The sequence below is a fragment of the Trichosurus vulpecula genome, chromosome 3 (assembly GCF_011100635.1).
Source record: "Trichosurus vulpecula isolate mTriVul1 chromosome 3, mTriVul1.pri, whole genome shotgun sequence".
NCBI classification, from domain to species: Eukaryota; Metazoa; Chordata; class Mammalia; order Diprotodontia; family Phalangeridae; genus Trichosurus; species Trichosurus vulpecula.
In genome coordinates, this window is record NC_050575.1 from 286,801,881 (window position 1) to 286,826,429 (window position 24,549).

At 38.3% G+C, this 24,549-nt stretch overlaps 1 protein-coding gene across 1 annotated transcript in view; it reads right to left on the reverse strand.

The window, feature by feature from the left end:
- Positions 1–24,549, reverse strand: part of MERTK (MER proto-oncogene, tyrosine kinase) — a 128,588-nt gene that overhangs the window by 49,636 nt on the left and 54,403 nt on the right. The window contains exons 5-7 of the mRNA XM_036752462.1: positions 20,935–21,021; positions 13,450–13,565; positions 5,970–6,153 (exon numbers count right to left, since the gene is read on the reverse strand). Coding sequence (XP_036608357.1) covers positions 5,970–6,153; positions 13,450–13,565; positions 20,935–21,021 — 387 coding nt within the window. The remainder of the gene's footprint in view (positions 1–5,969; positions 6,154–13,449; positions 13,566–20,934; positions 21,022–24,549) is intronic.

Below are 24,549 nucleotides of genomic sequence, written 5' to 3' on the forward strand. Positions count from 1 at the left end.
CTGAGAGTTAGATGCTATTAATATCTCATTTTATAGACAAGAAAACTGAGGTTGAGAGAGGCTAAATGGTTTGCCCAGGGTCATAAAGCTAATTAATTACCAAGGCAGGATTTGAACTTAGGTCTTCTGAGTACTCTATCCACTGTCACCTACCTGCCTCTATACACTATGAAAAGTCATGGATAGGTTGTGACCTGTGCTGGCAAAAGTATCCATACGTGTGAGATCATGAATCTGTCCTATCAAAGTGGGGCTGCAGAAGGAAATCTGCCCATGTGCTACTCAGAAACTTAGACCAGCCTAAGATGATTGTAAATCCTTACTCCAGAAAAAAATTGAACCTGAACAAAGAATAAACATTTGTGGATGGATTTCTTATGGGGTTATTAATAATGGCTCCTTGATACACATTCATCTGGAGATGCCAATGATAAAATATTGCATTCCTTGTCAGAAGCCTAAAGTCTTCTGATGCATTTTGGCAACCGTGATACTCAAATGTGAGGAGTCCTTCTAAGGCACCATATTAACTATTGCTGCTAGCTTCAGCACTGAATAACAAATGGGACTCTACTGGAAAACAAGACTGAGTTAGTTTTAGGGGAACGTATCTCTTAAATATATCCAACACTCCCCTGTTTTACAAATAAGAAAACTGAGGCCCAGGGAAATTAAGTGACCTGATGAAAAGCTAGGTAAGAAGTAGCAAATCCATGATTCAAAAACTGAATCTTACAACTAAAGAGTCCAACACTCTTTCTGTCACACCATGCTCTTCCTAACACACACACACACACACACACACACACACACACACACACACACGGAGACAGAGACAGACAGAGAGAGAGAGGGACAGAGAGAGACATAGACAGAGACAGAGAGAGAGAGACTGAGATTGTAACTTAGGTTAATTATAAAGAAGTTTGAAATTATCTCATGAAGAAAATAATGCAATTTCAAACATAGTGAACACACCTCAGGATTAGAAGCTCATGGTAACAGAAATGAAAAGAAAGAATGTCACCTTAAGTTGAAAAGAAAACTAGAGTTGGGGACGTCTCACAGAAACCTTGAAAGGTGATAAGTGAAATCTTGTCAAAAGTATAACAAAAAAATGTCTAGCTGGTGAGTCAGTGATCAAAGATAACTGCCTGGTGGAGACACAATTTAACAAAAACGTATCTTTAAGGAACTGATTTGAAAGAGAAGTGAATTTGGCTCATATAATAGCATTATACGGTTTTAATCTAGTAATTATCTGGGGGTAGGTCTGAACCTACAATTTCATTAGTTTGGGGAACTCCCAGTGTGGACATTTCCTCCACAGATAAAGAACAATAGTTCATCTGTAACTTAGTCTATGAGACTTTGCCTAGAGTTCTGAGAGGTTAAATGATTTGTCTATGATCACACAGCTAGTATGTGTAAGAGTAAGGGTTCTTCACCTTGTTTGTGTCATAGAATGCTTTAGCATTCTAATGAAGCTAAGGACCCATTTCAGAATAACGTATCTAAAGTATAAAATAAACAAACATAAATAAAATATAAATATATTTTTAAAAGTTCAAAAAGTATGAACTAAAGTACATAGGATTACAAAAGAAACCAATTATATTGAAATACACTTAGGGGCAGCTAGGTGGTACAGTGGGTAGAACACTGGCCCTGGAGTCAGGAGGACCTGAGTTCAAATTCAGCTCAGATACTTACTAGCTGTGTGATCCTGGGCAAGTCACTTAACCCCAACTACCTTATAAAAAGAAATATAGTTATCCCCCCAATTTTTTTTTACAAAACAACTTCATAGAGCCAACATTAAGAACCCCTCTTGTAGAAGAGAACTTGAACCTTGGTTTTCTGGACACCAAGGGCAGCAATGTATTACTATTCCATACTATCTTTGTAATTTAGTAACTCTATTCTCTTCTACTTCAGATTTGTTCTTTTAATTAATCAAGACTCTCCCTGAACCAAAGGTGCCTGGTGGAGGTAAGCAAGTTTCATCATGCGACCAATAAAGAATAATTCTAGAGCGGAGATATAAAAGTTGTCATTAGAGATTTCTACGACTGGGAAAAAATGATGGCTAGTCATAAAGCAAGAGTGAATGGAAACCAAAGAGTAGTCCACAGGTATCTCACAAGAGATCTGGAGGAAGCTCCTGTCACAGTGGACAGACCGTATAGGGCAGATTTCAAGAGTATCATAGGATGGTCAGGCATGGAATGGGTACAATCTTCACAAGCGAACAGAGTATCCGCATTGATGATATCGTACACAAGAAAGTATTGAATTATTATTATTCTATTGGTCTTATAATATTCTCTTTAGTGTAGCTCATATTTGTTACACTATTTAGTGCTCTTGGTTTATAGTTTGACTTTTATTTTAAAATTATAAATATTCTCTTTCTAACATATGTTGTCTACAAGCCTGGTCACAGGGATTCTTAAGTGTCTAACTGGGGGTGAGGAACCTATGGCCTCAAGGCCACATGTGGCCCTCTAGGTCGTCAAGTGCGGCCCTTTGACTGAATCTAAACTTCACAGAACAAATCCCTTAATAAAAGGATTTATTCTGTAAAACTTGGACTCAGTCAAAAGGCCACATCTGAGGACCTAAAGGGCCACATGTGGTCTCGAGGCTGCAGGTTCCCCACCCCTGGTCCAAGCTGTTCCCTCATATATACTTAAACACAGAGCACCTGTAAGCACCTCATGTCAGCAAAACCCTTAAGCTAAGGTAACATTTTTGGTTGAAACCTTTAAAGGACTAATTAAGAATTACTTCAGAACCTTAAGGAAAAAATGATTATCAACCATTACAATGTGTTTTATACATGAAAAAGATTGTTTGGATGTATGGAATGAGGATTTTAATCTAAAGTGTATCTGTACTGGAAATAAGGATTGCTATGTTCTTATATTTAAAATGTAGAGGTAGCCAGGTGGCATGGTGAATAGAGCACCAGCCCTGGAGTCGGGAGGACCTGAGTTCAAATCAGGCTTCAGACACTTGACACACTAGCTGTGTGACCTTGGGCAAGTCACTTAATCCCAATTGCCTTCCCTTCTCCCCTCCAAAAAAAAATAAATAAAATAAAAATGTACCAAAAGTATACCAATGAAACTGACTCTGGGAAATTGGTTACAGCACAGTATACAGAGACAGAGCAAGAAATTGAGTTGGAATAACTTGCTCTGTGCAAGGCAGCACGGTACAGTGGATAGGGACTGGCCTAGGAACCAGGAAGACCTGGGTTCAAGCCCTGCCTCTGACATGTACTAAGCGACCATGGGCCAGACATTTAACCTTTTGGTTCCTTGGGAACTTTTGGAGATTATAGATGTGATCACTCGGTGAGGAACTGAGAATTCCCTGCATCAGTGAAATAACAACAGATCGGGACCTCTTCCCATCAACAAAATAAACCACTTGCTATGTGAATTTGGTACAAATAACAATTTCAGTTTCCTCAGATATGAAATTCAGGATTTGCACTAGATATTCTCCAAAGGCTCTTCAAGTTCCAACTACTACTGCCAGTCCTCTACCCTAAAATTTCAGAGGCTCCCTAGTGCTTCTGGTCTAAAATGTAAACTCTTTATCCCGGCATTTAAAACCCTTCACAATCTTTCTGACCTTATTTCATATCCCATTCCATACCCAGGCACTCTACATTATAGCCAAAGCAATTCCATCTAGCCATCTTCCAACTCTACATATTTATGTCAAGAGCTCATGGCAATCTGCCATCTGGGTAGAGGTGGATCTCAGAGACCAGAAATAATCAAAACGTGGCCCACAGTCAGATTAGGAACCAGGACAGGGTATATGAAAACTTCTTGAAAAGAATCTCAAATATATATATATATATACATATATATATATATATATATATATATATATATATATATATATATACACTTCTTTCTTGGAAAGGAAGCATGGACAATGGCCAGTATCTCCTGATTACATTGTGTAATTAGATTCCTGACTTATCCCCATTTGACTTCCTGCTTAGTTATTATTATTTTTTGTGTTTGTGGTCACTTTCCTACAGCATTTTCCAAAACATAAATAGTTTTAAAGTTCATGCTTGGATTCGAGAACAATTCCAGGGAGAGTTTGCCCAATAACCTGTTACTGAGTTCAAAACAAAATTCTTACAAGATTTTTCCATGATTCAGTTAATTCAACAAACATTTGTAAAGAGCCTATTCTATGTAACAATAATTTTTAAGAGTGTGGTATAAAAGCAGATTCTTTACATTGACCCTTGAGGTACCCTAAACCTTCCTTGGATGTCTGTAGTTGTGCAGCCCCAACATGATAGACCAGTAACATGTCTCTATCAGCTTCTACCAATTCCACTATTTTATACAGTTTATTGAAAAATAGAAGATGGTCTTCACCACCATCTCAACTTATTCCATAGTCTATAGCAATTAAGGGAAAGGAGGAGATATTACTCCAAAGTGAACAAATTCCCCATCGCCAAAAGATGAAATTTCTGGGTGACACCAAATCCCAGTATTATTTAAACTCTCCCTAATCTGTGACAGCAAATTCCAGAAATATGGAACAATGAAAAAAGACTCAAATACTACAAGATTAGAAGTCTCCTGACCTGTTCTTTCTCAACTGTAATTATGTAGCCTTTTCATGCTTTCATAAATTTAAATCATGATTTTAAAATCTCTACTTAGATTCACAACTAAAATAAACATTTGATGCCACCTTTTATGAGATACCTTTTCTGATTCCCACTAGTTATTAGTACTATAAACTTGGCACCTTGGACCTCTATTTCTACTTTGCACTAACTCATTCGCAACCTACCCTCAAACTACGAGGTCTAAAGTTCCCAGAAAAGTTCATAATCACTTCTGCTAGAACTCATACTCTCTTCCTAAGGTTTTGGGTTAACTTAGAGATGGAGGGGGTACACTCTTACTCCCTACCACTTTATCTCTTGAGCTTCTACTAGTATTCCTCTCATTTACACAAAATCAATAATAAGGATATTTCCTCTTAAACATAAAACATTTGAGAAGATAAAAGAAGTAAAAATCAAAATATTATTGGGTCATGCTTTCCCATCAATACTTGTAGTGTCTATGGGGAAGAATGGGCACAAACTTACAGAAACCTAGCAAAGAGACCCATGCATGGGGAAACCTATATGCCCGGGGCAAGTCATAAGTCTGAACTTTAGACCTTAATTCCCTAGGTCATTTTAAAAACCAGTTTGCATGATATGAAGCTGATTCTCTGCTAGCTTGTTCTCTTCTGGTCCTCACCACTTCTTCACTTGCACTAATGAAGCAATGTCAAGCTCTTTTAACTCAAAGCCACTATTAACAAGGTACTGCGAAAAGGTGTTATGCTCTTTCAGTGACAAAGCAATTCCCTTATTCTGGAGAAATGCTAAACGCATCAAATCTGCAAATAGCAGGCGACTCTAAGGTATAGACCAGTTGTTGAGCTGCATAACTGGGGAAAGTTTCTTTCAACATGGGGAGTTTTCCACCCTGATGAAATCACCAAATCAGACCAAGAGAAAAAAAAGTTCCACAGCCACACATTATAAACTCTCTTCCCAGCTAGCTGTTTTAAAAATGCATGTCACTGTTCATAATGGGTTGAAGTGAAATATGTGGCAGTCAGCATAAATCCATCCCCACTCACAGAAAATCAAATCAAAAGTGTATGCTTGACCCATGGTGCATCAATAATGAAATCTTTGCACAAGGATTGCAACCTACACATAGAAAATATCATTGTGCAAAAAGCCCCAAACCCTAAAGCCCGAGTGAATATAGGAGGTAAGTATCCTCCGTTTCATCTCCCCACCTCCAAAAGTAAAGCCTAAAACAAAGGTTTGCTTTCAGATTGAATTGCTATTAATGCTATTCTGTATAACTGTCAGCTAGGCTATTTTCTTTATGTCCATTGTTAATTACCTCCTTCAGTTGTACTGGCCTGAATCCAAGAGCTCACTTGAGACCAGCCTACTTCATTCATGCAGGAAACACCAATGCTATAATTAGCCAACGCTTGCAGCTGCTGAATTTGATACAAATGTGGTGACGCAGAGGTATTAAAAATCATGACTGATGCATTAGTCAATGGACTAACTTCCTTGACCTAAAAGAAAAACAAAAATTTGGACTAACATTAGCAAGTTATCCAGAATTTTATCTTTGATGAGCTGTGTTACTAGAGTTGGCACGTATTTCCCTTCCTCTCCTCTGTAATGAGGGACCTATTTTCCTTTAGGGCACACAACTTACCTCTATGAACGTGAGTCACTCATATTGACTGAATCTGCCTAATACATAGAAGGGAAATGCTTTCCATGTGCTCTGACAGTGGTAGATTACAGGGAAAGGAAAGCAGCTTAAGTGACAGTTGTGACACATGGAAAAATGAGTGGGTTATTTTCCTTCCCTTTCTAATTAATGCTTTTATTATTTTACTATTCTTCTATGTTGACAGATATGACCCTCACATTCAATAGGGCTCGATGTTGTTGTCTGTTTGTTTGTTTTGCACAATACCCCTGTATTGAACTTTTGAGAAAATACAAATAAGATTTGCACAGGATGAGTAGGCATTGATGGGTTGAAATTTGCATTGATGGAGGGAACTCCCAAATCTATGCGATCACAGATCTATGAGTACTTAAGAGAGTATTTTCTGTGTGTAAGTAATACAGTCCCATTATGTACAAAGATGTTACTTGTTGGCACAACAAGAGGGATACTGAACTGGTAGAAGAAAGAATGAGAGCAAAAAAAGTAAGAGGGAAAGAAATATGTTGATGAAGAAGAGGTAACACCACACATTGTGGATAAAGAGTTAGCTGGCCTTCAAGTAAGGAAGACCTGTGTTCAAGTCCTTCCTTTGACACCTACTGACTGTGTGACTAGACAAGTCACTCTATAAGGATTGTAATTTATAAAACAGTTGAAAATCTGTATTAGTAAAGGGGATTCTCTAAGGGAGACAGGAAAGAGATTATTGTCCCTGCTTCACAGGAGAGAAAATTGAAATTAAGAAAGGTCAAACAATATGCTCAAGGTCACCTGCTTAGAAAATGGCTGAGCCCAAGCATTTAAACTCTCAGGCTGGTGCTCTTTTCATCAATAAAATGAGAGCATGGATTTTTTCTAGGTTGGGGCTATGGGTGTCATAGGACTGAAGTCAAAGAGGGATTCATATTAATAAGAATATTAATACATAAAATTAGTCCATGTATAATTATTAATATTATACATAACATACAATTAATCATGTATATGAAATTAATGATATATATATATCATTATATATGTATATAATGATATACATATATATCATTATATACATATATAATGATATATATATATATATATCAAAACACATTTGACTCAGCAATATTCCTACTAGGACTATGCACTAAAGAAATCAATTAAAGAGGAAAAGGACTTGTATGTAAAAAAAAAATTATTGTACCTCTTTTTGGAATAGCTAAAAGTTGGAAACTAAAGAGCTGTCTTCCTATTGTGGAATGGCTAAAGAAATTAAGAAAGTATATAAATGTAATGGAATATTGTACCATAAGAAATGATGAAATGGACAGTTTCAGAGGAAACTGGGAAGACCTGTATAAAGTGATGCAGAATGAACTAAACAGAATCAGGAAAATAATTCATATATTGTGGTTATTCAGTTATTCAGACATGTCTGACTCTTAATGACCCCGTGGACCATATTGTCCATGGGGGTCTCTTGGTAAAGATACTAGAGTAGTTTGCCATTTCCTTCTCCAGTGGAATAAGGCAAACAGAGGCTAAGTGATATGTCTATGGTCACATAGCTAGTAAGTTCCTGAGACCAGATTTCAACCCAGGTCTTGCTGACTCTAGGCCCAGTGCTCTATCCACTTGCTGCCTCCTAATTTGTACATTAACAACCTTATGAAGCACAAAAGCAATTTTGAAAAACTTAAAAATTTTTATCATTGCAATGATCAACCAGGATTCTAGAGGACTGATGATGATGCATTCTACTTACCTATTGAGAGGGATGATGGGCCCAAGATGCAGAATAAAAGAAACATTTTTGGACATGGCCAATATAGGAATCAGTTTTTCTTGACCATGTATATGTTACAAAGGCTTTGCTTTTATTTTTGTTTTCCATTGGGGGTGCAGAGGGGTCTTGGAAGATAAGGGGAGTCAGGCGTAGGGTAGCAAAAAGAAAGAAAAGCGGTCATTGAAGCACCTTTTTAAAAAATGCACCAAAGACAACCGAAAGGCCAGAAAAACAAAAACAAAAAAAACCAAAGAGAACAGTTTTGAATGTTACATGTTGAATTTATAATACAGTTAAAAGAAAAAGCAAGTGGCACATAATATAAATATTCAGTTTCATGACAATCCTCTTCTTCTTTTATACTATCTATATTGAAATACCTATTTTATTAGGTGTTTAAGTTTAGAATAAAATAAAATGCTGATTAAAAAAGCAAATAACAATAAAAATAGCTAAATTCTAATTAACTACAATGTAGTAGATGCAGGACTTGGAGGCAGGAATATGTGGGTTCAAATCCTGCCCCAGATATTAGCTAAAGGACCTACAAGTCATCGCTCCTCTCTGCACAGCAGTTTCCTTATCTGTAAAATAAGGGGTTTGGACTTAATTGCCTCTATGATCCTTAGAACTCTAAAGCTAGAAGGCCAGGTTCCCCACCCCTGCTCTTTTTTGTCTCTGGATTCTTGACACCTAGAACAATGCCTAGCACACAATCAGAGCTTAATAAATACTTACATAATTATTAAAATAAATTATTCCTTTACTAACAGGGAAGCAATCTTAATAGGGAAGCAATGTTATTTATTTACTACTTCCCAAACTAATAGCATTGTGAGAAATCCATTATATTTTCTTCTTAATTTATCTGTGGTTAAAAGAAAATGGTACTGGATTCCTGAAAGATACCCAAAACACCTTGCAGACATGGAAGAACATTCGGAATAACAGATGAAAGGCAGCTTAGATATCACCTAGTTCAATCGCCTCATTTCAGAGATAAGAAACTTGAGGCTCAGAGAAATAAGTGCCTTGACCAATGTCACACAGGTAGCAAATAACAACCACAATTGGATAGCCATGGATAGAATGGATAGAGCACTGGGCCTGGAACCAGAAAGAGCTGAGTTCAAATCTAGCCTCAGGCACTTACTAGCTGTGTGACCCTGAGCGAGTCACTTAACTATCTGCCTCAGTTTCCTCATCTGTAAAATGGGGATATTAATAGCACCTACCTCCCACGATGGTTGTGAGGATCAAAGGAGATAATGACTGTAAAGCACTTGGCACAGGGCCTGGCACAGAGTAAACACTATATAAACATTAGTTATTAACCAGGCTCTGAATCCAGGCCCTTGACTCCAAATTTAGTATTCTTTTCCCTATACCACAATTCTTCTACTTCTCTGTTCCTTCCCAGAGCGACCCCCTAAATCACAGCTACAGTTGGGAATTTATGTGCCAGGAATAGGTTGCACAAAGTTTGGGGACAAGAGGAGCCACCATCCTGTTGGCAGGAGACAGAAACATGTAGTGAGGAAGGCCATCACATGAAAGGGAGCTGGATAAGGAAGGGGTGACACTCATCCTAGTGTGCTGTCTGGTGGCTTCCTATTTGATCATTTAATTTAATATTTAATATTTATTCTTGCCAAAGAGAGTCTAGGTCCTATTGTTTCTATGCTGTCGAAAGACTACAACTGCTGTGAAGGCCTCCTCTTAATTATATACCCTGGGGCAGAGCCCCAACCTCCTTGCCCTAGTTATGACTCTTCCCTCAACAAAATATTTCATTGGAGTTCATATCTAAATTTGCTATTGATCTACTCATGTGCTCTCAGATGTCAAAGGTTCTTGATGGTACCTACACTACAGTATGTCCAATCGTCCCAGCTTCTACTTGGTAACAATATGCTATAACAATCCAGGGGCATTTTAAAGTCACGTAACTTATTCCTGTTAGTCATGCCATTGGAATTCCTGTATAGAGTGGAAAATATTATTATTCTTACTGTAGGATCTCTGAATCTGATTCTTACTTTAGAATATCTAAATCCAAGCCAAAACTACTGTGAATACGCATCTTTGGAATTCCAAGTGCCCTCTGTATTAATAAGGGAAAAGCAGTCAGAGCTGGGCCTTTCAGGAGAAGAAAGAGTAAAGTTGCTTCTTATAGCTGGTAGTGTTTATGAGCTTTGGGTTTTACCCTGTGACTCACGCTCACATCGGATTATACAAAGCTGCCAGAACTTCATCAGTTTATACTGACAAGCCATTGGAAAGGGGCACGAGAAATCACGTGCGTTTATCCCTTGGGGATTCCTGGCACTTGCCAGGAATTATATTTTGTTTTGGGGCTTTAGAGGCTGTACCTTCTTCCTGGTGACCAAGCACCAAAGAGCAAATCAAAGGAAACTTCTTTGTCCCTCTGCCTCCCACCCTCATTTCCTGAGCTGCTTTCTCAGATACATATTTTTGGGCAAAGGGAGGGATTCCGGAGAACATAATATGGAATTACAAGGATTCTGTAAGTCTCCCCCGATAACATGCCAGGGAAAGAGAAGATAGGAAATTTCAAGAGCTGTGTGGCTCAACTAAAAACAGAAATGAAAGATGCGGTCCAAACACCACTATAGCTTTCATATACCGGGGCAAAGGGAAACACAAGGGTGTGTCTTGCTAGTGTTTTTATTTGAATCTCGTCCAAAACATTCATTTGTTAACAAGTCATAATCTAAAAGTGTAGTGAATTGGTCAAACCCCTCAAAACCATACATGGTTTCTATAAGAATAAGAATACACTATTATAAGATGGCATGAAAAATATGGTAGGTCCAATGAAGCCAACTCAATGTAACCTTTAAGCAGGAAAGAAGGGGTAAGGGTGGTCAGAATGGATGGTGGGGACACCATAGGCTTATATGGCTGTATAGAATCTTATTTAGTACTACATAGCATTAGATGCTAAGGATAATTTTGAGTGGTGTGGTTGGCATCATCCCCATGTTGCAAGCAAAAGTACAAGGTATGTGACATTTGTTTTTGGAGATCTTTCTGCTTCCTTCTCCCAGGGCCAGTGCCCTCAGATTGTTAAAATCCTCTTCCCTTCCCTACCAAGTCCTATTCTCCCACAATAATAAGCACAACCATAACTGACATTTATGTACCACTTTATAATTTGAAAAGTAATTTACATACATATCTTCTGGCCCTCATGTGAGGTAGGTACTATAGGTATGACTATCTTTATTTTACAGATGAGAAAGCTGAGATTCAGAGAAGTTAAATGACTTGCAACTTGATCACACAAGCTATTGTCATAGGCAGAATTTGCACCAGGATCTTCCTAATTCCAAGTCCAGGTACACACAAAGTTCCCACTTTGCAAATTACCTCCCCCACAACAGAACTTTAATTCTTTTAGTGGGTTTGACTCCTTCCCTTTTATCCCTGTACCCACTTATCCACTCACTTTAGGCAAGTTAGAATAATAGGGATCAGGAGCTTAGTCTTTCATTTCTGAAAAATACTCAAGCCTTGTTATAAAAGAGACTTAGATTCTTATTATGAGGCACTGGTGAGTTCCAAATAATTGGCAGAATTTGTTTATTTTTTAAGAAGAAATTTATTCATTTATAAAATAGGGAAGTGAACTTTTCCCCATTTCACAAGTATGGTATGTATGATGATATCATTTTATTAAAGCACGAATAGTGCTTTCAGCTCCCTGGGGAAAGGTCTAACATAAACACAAGGTGAAGCTGGGAAGAAATTGTTGGATGTCCGTGCAATGTAAATTCCTACCATTTAACAATGTTTAATAGGTTTAAAAATGAAATGTGCCAAGAGTTAGGAAAAGATATTTCACCAAGTTAAATGGCTCTAGCCTACCTTTCCAGGATTATTTCATATCACTCCCCTTCATATACTCTATTTCAGCCAAAATGGCCTATTTGCTGTTACCAAACCTTTGTACTCCAACTCCATGGCTTTGCATGGGCTATCTCCCAAGCCTAGAATGTCCTCCCTCTTTATCTTTTAGAATGTTAGCTTCCTTCAAAGCTAAGGTCTTATGCCACCTTTATGGGAAGCCTTTCTAGATCCCTCCAGTTGTAAGGATTCAAGTTTTCTCTCAAAATTATTCCATAAATAGAGATATACCCAGATCCCACATTAATATATATATACACACACATATGTGTGTGTATTAATATATATATGTGTGTGTATATATATATATATATATATTCCTGTCCAGTAGAAAAATAAGCTTCTCAAGGGCAAGGGGTGTTTTTTTAATTTTGTCTTTGTACTGCCAGAACCCCCAGACACAATGTTTTGCACATAGCGAGTACTTAAATGCTTGTTGGATTGGATTAGATTAGAAGTTGACCTATCTTAACAAATGATTAACATTTTGTTAGCCTTCCAGGCAAAAACTCTTTGAAGCAGCTGTTGGAAAAAAGTAGAAGAAATTGCATAGAGAAACAAATTCCATTTGGCACTGGGAAAGCAACACCAGGACGTCAACACCCATAGAACTCAATGGAAACCATGGTACTAATGTCAGCTTTCATGGTTGGTCTTGTTCAGGAAACTGAAGGAAGACATTTCAATTTGTTTTCATCAATCTGAGGATCATTATGTAAATAAGATCTTCATACCAGCTAGATGAAAATGGAGAAGGTGGAACGTATATCCACAGGGAGACTACTGAATCAGCTGAATGGGTAACGTTGATTTATGTTAGAAGACAGATATTTTCTCAGAGTGAAGGGCCAAGAGGCAACATGGAATAATGGCGAGAGTTCTGGATCTGTTATTAGGAAGACCTGGGTTCAATACTGCTTCAAATACTTAGTAATTATGTGATCCTAGGCAAATCATTTAACCTCTTTCAGCCTTAATTTCCTCATCTGTAAGATGGAGCTAATAATGGTTGTCATGAGGATCAAATGAGATAATGTACATGAAGTGATCTACAAACTTTAAGGGGAAGCTAGGTGGCACAGTGGATAGGCAATTGGGCCTGGGGCCAGGAATACCTGAGTTCAAATCCGGCCTTAGACACTTACTAGCTGTGTGACCCTGGGCAAGTCACTTAACCCTATTTGCCTCAGTTTCGTATCTGTGAAATGAGCTGGAGAAGGAAATGGCAAACCATTCCAGTATCTTTGCCAAGAAAACTACAAATGGGGTCACAAAGAGTCAGACATTGCTGAAAACTACTGAACACAGGAATTCAAACCTTAAGGAGCTCTATAAATATGAGATACTATTTATAAAAATGGCAATAAATTACATTCGGCCTTACTAAGAGAAAAAAAAGTCTAGACTTCCAAAGTTTGCATGGCTGACACTTACATGAATACTGCAGTTGATGAATGGAGAATAACCATCAAAGCCTGGCACCCATGAGATCAAGAGGGTATGTGCAGTCCTGTTCTCGATGCTAACTTCACTTGGTGCAGAGGGAACAGCTAAGGGAAAAGATAAAAATCAGAAAATATCTCAATGACAACAATTAAATATCCAAGTACTTCAAAAGCATGTGAGTCTTCAGAGAGGTAGGGAATTACTAGAAAAAATATCGTATACACAGTCAGATCAAGATAGCTCTAGCATAGATTTTTGCACATTTTTCTATCTTATAAGGGAGTATAATCTGGCTGATGTAAAGGCAAATCACATCAATAAAATGCATTTTTAAAAAATATGTGTCAAACAATCATGTGATCATTGTCAAGTCTCCTGGTACTTTTTATGGGGGAAAAATAATAATTCACACTTTGGAAAAGGAGTGTTTAATTCACAGTATTCATTAATTACCTAATTTCTATGTGCAGGCACCATATGGATCACAAGGGAAGCAAAGATATATCTGATAAGTCTCCTGCTCTTCAAGAGCTAACAACCTCATTGATAGACCAAGAACTACCATAAACCCAATAAAAATTTCCAGTCACAAAGAAATAGTGCCTAGGGGAAGAGGAATAGGCATGTATAGAATTCTTAACGAAAATTTAAGGTGGATCTGAAACACAACAGACAGTCTAATGAATCTCAGTCCCCTTCAACAGTACAAGAATTTTACCTGATGTAGAAACAGGTCTAAACGTGTAGATCTACCTGCAGATAGGCACATATGAATAGTTGTCAACCTTCTTGTCTGAGCTGTATGTACTTCTATTGTCTAAATGTAAACAATGTTTCAAGATCTGGAACATTTTTCCCAAAGTGGAATGAAGATTCTGGCATCAATGGGAAAACAGAGGGGGGCAGAGGGGAGAGAAGGAGGGAGGGGGAGAGAGGGAGGGAGAGAGAGAGGAAGGGAGAGAGAGAGACAGAGACAGACAGAAAGAGACAGAGAGAAGAGAGGGGAAAGAGAAAGCTGGTCATAATAATAAAGACTTAGAACTCAAAGGGACCTTAGAATTCACCTCCTTCAATTGCATCATTTCACAGACCAGGAATCTGAGACCCAGAAGTTTGTGTCACAAAAGCAGTAAATGACCAAGATTCAAATGTAGTTCCTCTGACTCTATATCTACCAATCATTCCATCACACTATTTAAATAGAGCCAAGTTTCCCTGGAAAAATTTCATCCCTTTTCAGCTTTTCTACAATTACAGCCCTTAAGTCTTCCAGGTATGCCTAGTAAGAAGACACAAGAGTTCATTTTTAGAATTTTTATTGCTGGACTAAGTGCATATTAAAAACTCACATTTATATAGTGCCTTAATGCTTACGAAGCATTTTCCTCACAAATTGGTGAAGCATTTTGAAGATAAGGAAACAGACCTAATGAGGCTACAACGTTTGCCCACGATTATACTGTAAGCAAGTATCAGAGCTGGACCTCAAACCCACATCTGACTTCAAATTGCAAAGAGGACTCTATTGAAGGCCTCATAAACAACCACTAAAATGAATCAGTCCTTAAGCCCCTGCATTAGAACAGCACAGAGTTTGGTACATAGGCAAAATCAGCATTATATTTGACTAACAGCATCAAGTAGAATTCACCCTAAACAACTGAGCAATAGATTATTTGCAAAGCTACCCTAAATCATTCAGCTTTGGAGTACTTGAACTAGTTACTGGCCTTCACAGCTGAAGGTGCACAGCATGTACAATAGTATATTTGGTTCTAAATAAAGGGACTACCTGGGAAACGATTTTGAAAGATATTAATGCAAAACTCTTTTTCAAATCATCTAATTAGGGTAGAATTTATATAACTTCACAGCTGCAGGGTCCGCGCTAAGCACCAACTAAAGAATGTTACAAATGCTACTTATTTCAGATTTTATTAAACTCTAGAATACTTGAATATTGAAAGTTTTATATCTTTATATCTCCCCCCGCCCCCACCATGAAGTCACTCTCACTCATGGATTTTTAGAATTCCTAACATTTCTCCCGGAAGTTATGATAATGGGATATGGAATGAAGGAAGGAAGGAAGTCATACAGTCCCTCTGCCGTGAACTTTCAGTTTGAGCCTTTTACATCAAATGTGAACCTTTCAAAAGGGCCCTTTAGAAACCTAGATTTCACTGGTTTGTTGAAGCTAAAAGTATTGGAATATCCTTACCAGGAGCCTTTAGTTACCAATATAATGATAAATTATTCCTGACTTTTCATAAATATCATCTAAAGATAAATTATATTAACTTAAAGGATAATAATCATTTATTTTTAACATAGTAAACAAAATAATAAAAGATAATAGTCAAATTAAGTTATATACCTACGTATCTTAACTTGGATAAGATGTTTCACTTTCCCAGAACTCCAATTTTCTGGTGCCAATCTACCTTTTCTGGTTTATTATACACTACTCCCCTTCATACATTCTTAGATCCAGCCAAACTAATTTTCTTGTTATGTCTCATACCTGATACTCAGCTAGGTGGCACAGTAGATAGAGCTCTGGATCTAGAGTCAGAAAGACCTGAGTTCAAATGTGACCTCAGATACTTACTAGCTATGTGACCCCAGGCAAGTCACTTAACCCTGTTTGCCTCAGTTTCCTCATCTGTAAAAAACAAGTTGGAGAAGGGATGGCAAACTACTCCAGTCTCTTTGCCAAGAAAACCCCAAAAGGAGTCACAAAGAGTCAGACGTGATTGAAACAACTGAACAACAAACAGCATTCCCAGTGTTGGTGCAGATAAATTGTAAAGCACTCTGTAAAACTTCAAGAGCTATATTAATACTTGCTGCTCTTGATTTTATTATTATATTTCATCTCCATCTCTGTGGCTTTGCACATGTTGTCCAGCATGTCTGGAATGCACTCCCCCCTCACATCTACCTCTTAAAAATCCCAAGTTTCCTTCAAAGCTTAGCTAAAGTACTTTCTTCTACATTAATTTTCTTCTGCTCCCCTTTGCTACTAATGCTTCCCCTTCAAAAAATTTGACTTGCATTTATTTTGCATGACCTTATTTAGGGCATATGTGAGTAACCACATACAGAGTAGTGCCTCATATCAGTTATTTAGATACCTCCTTATTCTCTAGGTTTACTTGCCCATACCAACATACCCTCACACTGACAAGCATGAGTTCCCAGAGAAGAACCACAACCACAAGACTCAAATTCTCTCAGGGTCCTAACTTTGGGGGATACACTCTACCTCCTTGACCTCCATAGTTCTGGAGCCCTCACCAGCTTTTATTTACTTTGCTTTGCTTTACATTTACAATGATGTTTAGATCTTAAACCTAACAATTTATTTAAAAATAAGGTGAAAACAATAATAACAACCATAACAGTCACTCAAATAAAGCAAATGCAGTTAATAAATATGTCACAGTCTACACATAAACATGGGTTATACTCTCCCACCAATTCAGTATGTGTGGAGGAGAAGGGATATACACTTACAGAAACCTGGAAGAGGATTACATGAGGAACCTAGGTGCTCAAGTTAACTGAAAACTGAACTTCAGGCCTTGGTGTCATCGAAACTTTCAAGAAAATTTATACCACAGGAAGTTGCTAAATGCTTCCCCCTTCTATTCCTCACTACTCTCCAGCTGAGCAAACTGCTCCAAAACCGAACAAGGTATTTAAAAGCTTTGTAAATTCCCAATAACTCTTAAAAGAGAGCTGAGAAAACTTTACAATCTTAATTTAGATAACAATTTCCTTTAAGATACAAAACAGCAAAGTTCATTAGTCTGGCTCTCCCTGATCAACGAAGACAACCCCAGACAACTATTCACTCATCAGTTCTGCATCATCCAATCAGTTAATAGCAAACACAACTCATAGTAAAGATACTGGGTTGAAGCTCTGAGCAAAGCAGAAAAGATCAACTAATTCTTCATTTACCAGAATGCTCCTATGACCTATCACCTTGGAGCAAACAGAACGATCAGCCCAGTAGCTACAAAACTTATCTTCCCCACTCAACTTTTCCCTCTCAAGCCAAAGGTGGTAGCAGAGAAAAAAAAAACCAATATGCATTTCTAAGAGGCTTCACCTTTCTCACACTTCCACAGGGCTGACACTGAAGCTTTTGTCTAATGAGCTGGAATCTCTATTCCACCAATATGGAAGCTCATTGCTGACACCTTTCATCTGACTACTCCACCTTCCACTTTCTTCACATAGCTGCCCTGCCTTTTTTATAACCTCTTGCATTGTGTTCAATCTTTACTCACCAGGTTTTTTAATCTTTATCCACCACTTTGAGTAACTTAGATTAGAGCTTCCTGGTACTCATAGACTCACTTTTCATTTGTGAGGTAAAAACTCACAAACTCTTCCTTATGAAATTAATGGTTTATATTTAATCATCTCATTGACTCCAATCAGTTTTTGAATTTTCATTTTGTGAGCTTTACCCTCTTAGTCCTTAAAAAGTTACATGCAAATGAGCTGAGGGATCATGATATCCTGTAGCTCCAACTGAAAAGGTCCAATTTAATAGTCTGTGCCTTAAATAAATAAAAGTTCTTTCTCTGTCCCCTTTAAACCATCAAACTGTTCGCCTTCAAAAGAAGCATAACTCTACACCAGTAGTGTCAAATTAAAAATCCGGCTGGATCCCCATGGGCTATATGTTGACTTAGAAACCCACCATTTAATATTATCTATGTTTTATTGCTTTTTAATTTGTTTTGTTAAATATTTCCCAATTACATTTTAATCTGGTTTAAGCTACCCTTTGGTGTGTCAGGGAAAGAAAAGCTACATCTTTGATAACTCTGCTCTACATTCTTTATAAGATGATTTAAGCCTTCGTATTTATGACATAGTTAATTTTCTGATCCAAACTACTCATAGCCTACTTGAAACCTATATTTCTTTACACAAAGATTTGGGTTTTTTTTTTTTTTGCAATTTTATTATACCAAAGGTTTTTTCCTACTCCTTTTATGCACCAAACTGATGACCTATGAAAGAAGCAATAGACTACACCTTCTGTGATGAAGCCACCCTGATGCCCTGGAGCATGACTTTAGGGAAGGTTCACATAGATTAAGCCACAGTTCTAACCACACTGAAAACTCTACAGCCTGTTGATGCTACAGAGAAACCTGCTTAAGTTAGTGGATCTTATGAGACCTTGGCTCTGACCCACAACACACTCAGTGACCAGATGGCTCTACTTCTTCCTTCTGCCTCCTAAGTGGAGACATTCCCCAAGGGGGGATGCCCTTTCTTCTCTTTTCTCTACAGCCTCTCCCATTATCTCATTTACTGCCATAGTCTCAATGATTATCTCTAGAAGGATGACTCCTAAACCTCAATATACCACCAAACTCAACATGTCTAAAACTGAACTCTTCATCTTCCTCCAAAATCCTCTCCTCCTAACTTCCCTTTTTTTATTAATGGCATCACCATTCTCCCAGTCATTCAGACTCAAAATCTTAGTCAGCTTCCCCACTGTCACCTATTTCTGTCATCACTCTTTCTTTTCTCACAGAAACTAACTTCTTGCCAGCTAATGTAATAGCCTCCCTGCCTGATATCCCTGTCTACAGGGATTCTTCCTACCCACAGCTGCCAGATTAACCTTCCCAATTCATAACTGTTAACCTCACTCTTCTGTTGAAAACTCTCAATGGTTTTCCACTATCTACCAAATAAAATCAAAATTCCTTAGTCCAGCATTCAAGGCCCTCAGCTTGATACCAACTTATTTTCCAATCTTATCTCCTACTACTTCCCTGCATCCCACCTCTATTCCAGGACTTCTTGTCCTTTCCCCAAGCATAGCCTTCACTTCTATACATTTCCAAACCAAGGAATTTGTATTTGATACTGGAGATAACAGGGTTCCCACATCTGAAACATCCCTCCCTCTCTCATTCTCCAATGAAATCCTGTATCTCCTTCAAGTTCAAATGCCAGTTACTTTGTAATTCTTACCCTATCCACCAGTCCCAAATAACCTCTTACTCTTTTGAACTTTTATAAGATTTTGAACTTCACCAATTTGTTTTAAGATATTTGTGTGCCCTAGATAAGGTTTTAAAATATATCCCCCATGGGTTCCTGTTCTGCTTAAAAACTATGAGCCTCAACTGATATATGCAAATAATTACCATAAAACACCTTTATGCCAAAGTGAGAGGAATATGGGGGTACTAAAATATGTTCACATAAAAAAGCTAGAAAGAATAATTTGTTGTATCCCTCCTCTTTATCCCCTTCTCCCACTATTCTACTTCATGCCATACTCTAGCATGGCTACCTGGCCTACCTGCCTACCCCTAGTCCTAGCTCTGTCTTACGTCAATCTGTTTCTCTCCCTCCTAGACTGTGAGCAACTTGAGGGCAAGGACTAGGGGATATCTCTGTATCTCCCTCAGACCAGCTTAATATGAAGAATAAGCTCTCAACAAATACTTGCTGAATTATCATAGAATCACAGAATGACAGAACTTGGAATTATGGGATACTGAAATGACTTGGTTCAAATATTGATTATTTTATGTTTCTCCCTCCACCCTCTAGCCCCAAATGGTCTCTCCCTTCTCTGAGCTTTTATACCATTTTGCACCTCTACGTGTTGTATTAAATTTGTGTCAGTGTATTTGTATGGTTAGATGGTTAGTTAGTTAGATAGCTCATTAATGGTTGTAACTAGAATCTGGGTTTCTTCTAAGTTTAGTGCAAAAAATTCTGTACCATTCTGCCTCCAACTGAAAATGCCCAAGTTAGACTGCTTCAGTCAAAATTACAAAGTTGTCAGGGGCAAGGTTCGATAGACTAAGACTGAGTTTTAAAAACTTCCTTCTAATTTTACAAAGTACCACATAAGCATTACACGGATACATGTACGAGAGTGTACATTTGTGAGAGTGAGAGATGATTTACAAAGAGATTAGCTGAAAAGTGATTACTGACATTTGGGCCTTCTATTCCTTTCAAGTTTAAGGTTTATGCAGCTTTGGTCCAGGGTTATACGCCTGCCCTATCTCTCTACAAATCTACAGGTGGACTGGAACCTGAGACAAGTGTTTTGCTCAGATCACTTCTAGTCATCCTTAGCTATCACGTAACTGTAGCCCAGGGGAAATGGGGGTGGGAGGTAGGGAAGGGAAAGAGTGTGGAGGATTGAAAAGGGAGTAACTGACTCATTTTCTCCAACCCCTCCCCCCAACCTCAGGGCGAACCATTGGCTGCTCCCTTACTCAAGGCTTTAGTTTGCCCTGGCAAACAACACAAAGCCCATTCTGCAGAGTCCTCAAAGAGCCTCTTCTAGGGATAAAGGTTGTTTTTCTCCCATGTGGCAAGGGAGGAGGATGTCCTCCCTATGTAGCATAAGACAATATGCAAAGCAAGGAAAATAAATATGTAATAGTTATCTGTACCACTTACCTTTTATATTAACCTGTCCTTCCTTGGATACAGTCAACCCTTTATCATTATGAGCTTCACAACTAAATGTTGCTGGTTCAGTAAGACCTATGGGAGAAAGGAGGTCAAAGAGAGTGAGCATCAGAGCATTTATCAGCCTAGAACGGAAAAAGATCTTGGAGACTCGCTAGCCCAACTCCCTCAACAACAGCAAAGAAACAGATTATGGTTTATTATCCAGAATCCAAAACTCTGGCTTTTTTTCTATTTCTATTTTTGAGGGGGTTCATTTTCTCAAACCCTAAAACAAAACAAGCTGGTTTTGAATAGCTTCTGGCTTTTAAAAGAAACTAGCCTCAAATGAAACATTGCCCTCAAGAAAAGGGGCACTATCGGTCAAGTTCTGTTCTGAAGAACTTCTGCCCAAAATGGGAAGAAAATCTTGTACAGTCAGATCACTTGTGTTTCCCTGACGCTGCACTTTTGAACAGATACAATGAATAACAAAAATGCTTCATTCTGGTTTCCAAATACTGAACGGAAGGGTGGGAGGTGCAGGCTCCAGCGTCGTGAACAACAGCAGCCAGCATGAGCTCCCAGGCCACACAGTGTTCTGATAATAGGACCGTGAAATAATGTTAAATTAGGAAAAACTCACAAGTCTGTTGAATTCATCAGAAAGAATCATCCTCTAGAACATATTATCTGTTTTCTGAGTGGAATGAGGTTTAAATAACAACAATGGTAGAAAATACTTGAGACTCCTAAGCAATGAGACGTTACTGCATAAGCCTTAGCTCTGTGAAGGGGGTCTCACAGAAAGAATTCCACAGAGTTCAGAGTGCCACCATTTAGAAATATCTATTTCTTTCTACTACGCACCTGAGAAGTTCAGTGTGCCTAATTAAGAGGAAAATAAAATGGGGACACTGATGATATATGACCTGTACTTTAGGAAGGACACTGATAAACTGGAGCATGTCTTGATGGTGGCAACCAGAATGATGAAGGGCCTTTTAGCTGGGTATGCTATAGTTGGGATTCCTTTATGGTATAGGTTGAAGCAGCTGACCTCTGAAATCCATCCCAACTCTGAGATTTCATGAGTCTTCTTTCTGACTTTAGCTATCTTTAAGGAAGGGCCAGCTTTCAGAACATGAGTGGGAGGCACAAAGTCACAGTCAGTTTCCAAGAGATAAGTGGGTGGTTTTCTGGACAATAGTGAGACAAAAAGGCTGCAATGGAAAGAAACCAGGCCAAATTGGCATGAAAGAAGGGCTATGCCAGTTTAGGAGATAAGGAAGCTGATTGTCAGTAGGCACCCAGGTCAGTGTTACTAAGTGTCACCTGCCCAAAGAGATCAAAATATATCCGAGGTGAGTAGCAAGGGGGGGAAATAGAGATTTGATGGACTTTGGCTTCTCATAGCCCACCCAAGGAGTAGGAAAGGTTGCTACAAAATGCATGTGTGCTTATTTTTATGCTTATTTATAAGGCTGGCTTAGGTGTTAATGGAGTTATCTACAAAGGGAAGGCATTGACAGAAAATTCCCTTCTCATTAGAGGAGTAGCTTCTAGCAAAGGTGATTTGGTGGGTACGCTACAATTACAGGTTGAACTAGAATACTAGATGGTCACTGAATCTCTTCCAGCCCTGAAATACTGTGATTCCATAATATGAAAAAGTAGGGCTAGTAAACATGAGAAAATAATTTAGATTTTGCAGAAAATAATTTCGTTTTCCTCTTTATTTTTATAAAATGTGCAGAAGATGAGAGCAATCTCAAGTTAAATGACATTGGCATGGGACAAGAGCAAAAACTCAGAGTTGTCTAGCAACAGAATTAAAAGAGATCTCAAGGATTCTCTGGTGCACAGAGTTCTAAGTGCCTCAAGGACTCAAGACCAAGCATACCTACTCCAGAGTAATGATCTCTAGAGTTTCACTGAGTATCCAATTCATTTCTATATTTGATGCCATGATATAATTAAGAAATATTTATTTTTTATCTGTAGTAAACCTCTTTTCTTAAAACACACCCTTTGTCCACTTGTTTGGCTCCTTCTGGAAAATGCCTTCATGAGCAATAATAACCAGGGCACTTTATGCAAAGAGCACCTCTGAAACAGTTTTAAGGAACATTCAGTAACAGGATGTCCCCTTGACAATTAGAGTTGCTGAGGGTAGTCAAATAATGTTTTGTGCTTGTTTTTTGTTTTTCTTTTTTAAGCAGTTAGACGAATCCTGTAGGCTATAGATTAAGCAATCCTATTAATGAATCAGATAAACAATTCTCCCATTTTGCGCTAACATTAACTTTCTTATTGAAACAACCAATAAAGAAGGATTAATTTTTGTTTTGCTGTGACCTAGAATCTAAAAAAGATAAAACATAGAGCTGGAGTTCACAAGAATTCAAATGCTTACTAAAAAAACACAGTTTTGGATATTTAAATGCAGATTATTTTGCTTTGTGTGTTCTAAATTAAGTCATTAGAGGGATAATCTTGCTCTGTATCTGAAGGTCAAAAACAAGGGTCTTTGGGGAGGGGAAGAGAACCATTTATTAAGTGCCTCCTATGTGCCCAGCACTGTGCTAAGTATTTTAAAATATGTCATTTGATCTTCTGTCAACTCTGTGAGGTAGGTGCTGTTATGATCCACATTTTCCTCATCCGTAGCTAAGAGACTGAGATAGACAGAGGTTGTGACTTGCCGCAACTAGGAAGAATTTGAGGTAGGATCTGAGCTGGGCGTCTTCCTGACTCCAGATCCAGCCGCTGACCATTGCACCCCTAGCTGCCTCCTTCAGTGAATACCCTGACAATGCAAAGAAGCATGTTGGACTTCAAAATCTTCTCACAAGAAAATGAATATGTTTTGGATGTCAAGGAGTTCCAAAGCACCTTGGATCACAGTTACAACATATGTCAGCATTGGTGGACGAGATATCAAAATTTAAAGGGTATTGCTAGCTCTTGAACCTCCTTCAGAAGTAGATAGAAACAAGGAAGCATGGCATCTAGGAAGAATGATTATTTAAAAGGGGAAGATACTATATGGGGCTCTTCCACTCTACTCCGCCACTCATCAACAGCCTCACCTCAAGAAAGCGCCTCCATGGCCTGTCTCTGCCCACCACAGGGCAGTGTCCCAGAGTCTCTTTCCTTACAGGGTGGTGTCTTCCCCCAACAAATGAACTTGCCTTAAAAAGTCATTTTGAGGTTATGTTACATGAAGTTTATCCAGGCAACAAAACTACTAGTAATGGTTCTTCCCTTTGAGACCTGATGGTTTGTCAAGGAATCTGTTCAAGCCAGACTCAAGTTGTCATTTTTTGCCAGACTGGACAGGGAAATCCTTAGGGGAGTAACTATGATCCCATTAATGGGAGCACAGAACTTGAGGAATCATAAACAATCATATTTACCACATCTCATCTATTAATTCAACAAATTAAAATCCAACAAAGCTACGTCAAATACCAACTACACACAAGGAACTGTGTAGGTGATGAAGACACAAAGATAAAGTAATGAAGTCCTCAGCATGGAGGCGATATTTATATTCTCTAAAAGGCAGTGCAGTGGGGGGAGGGGTGGGAATTGGAGGGGATATATCACATACTCTGGTAA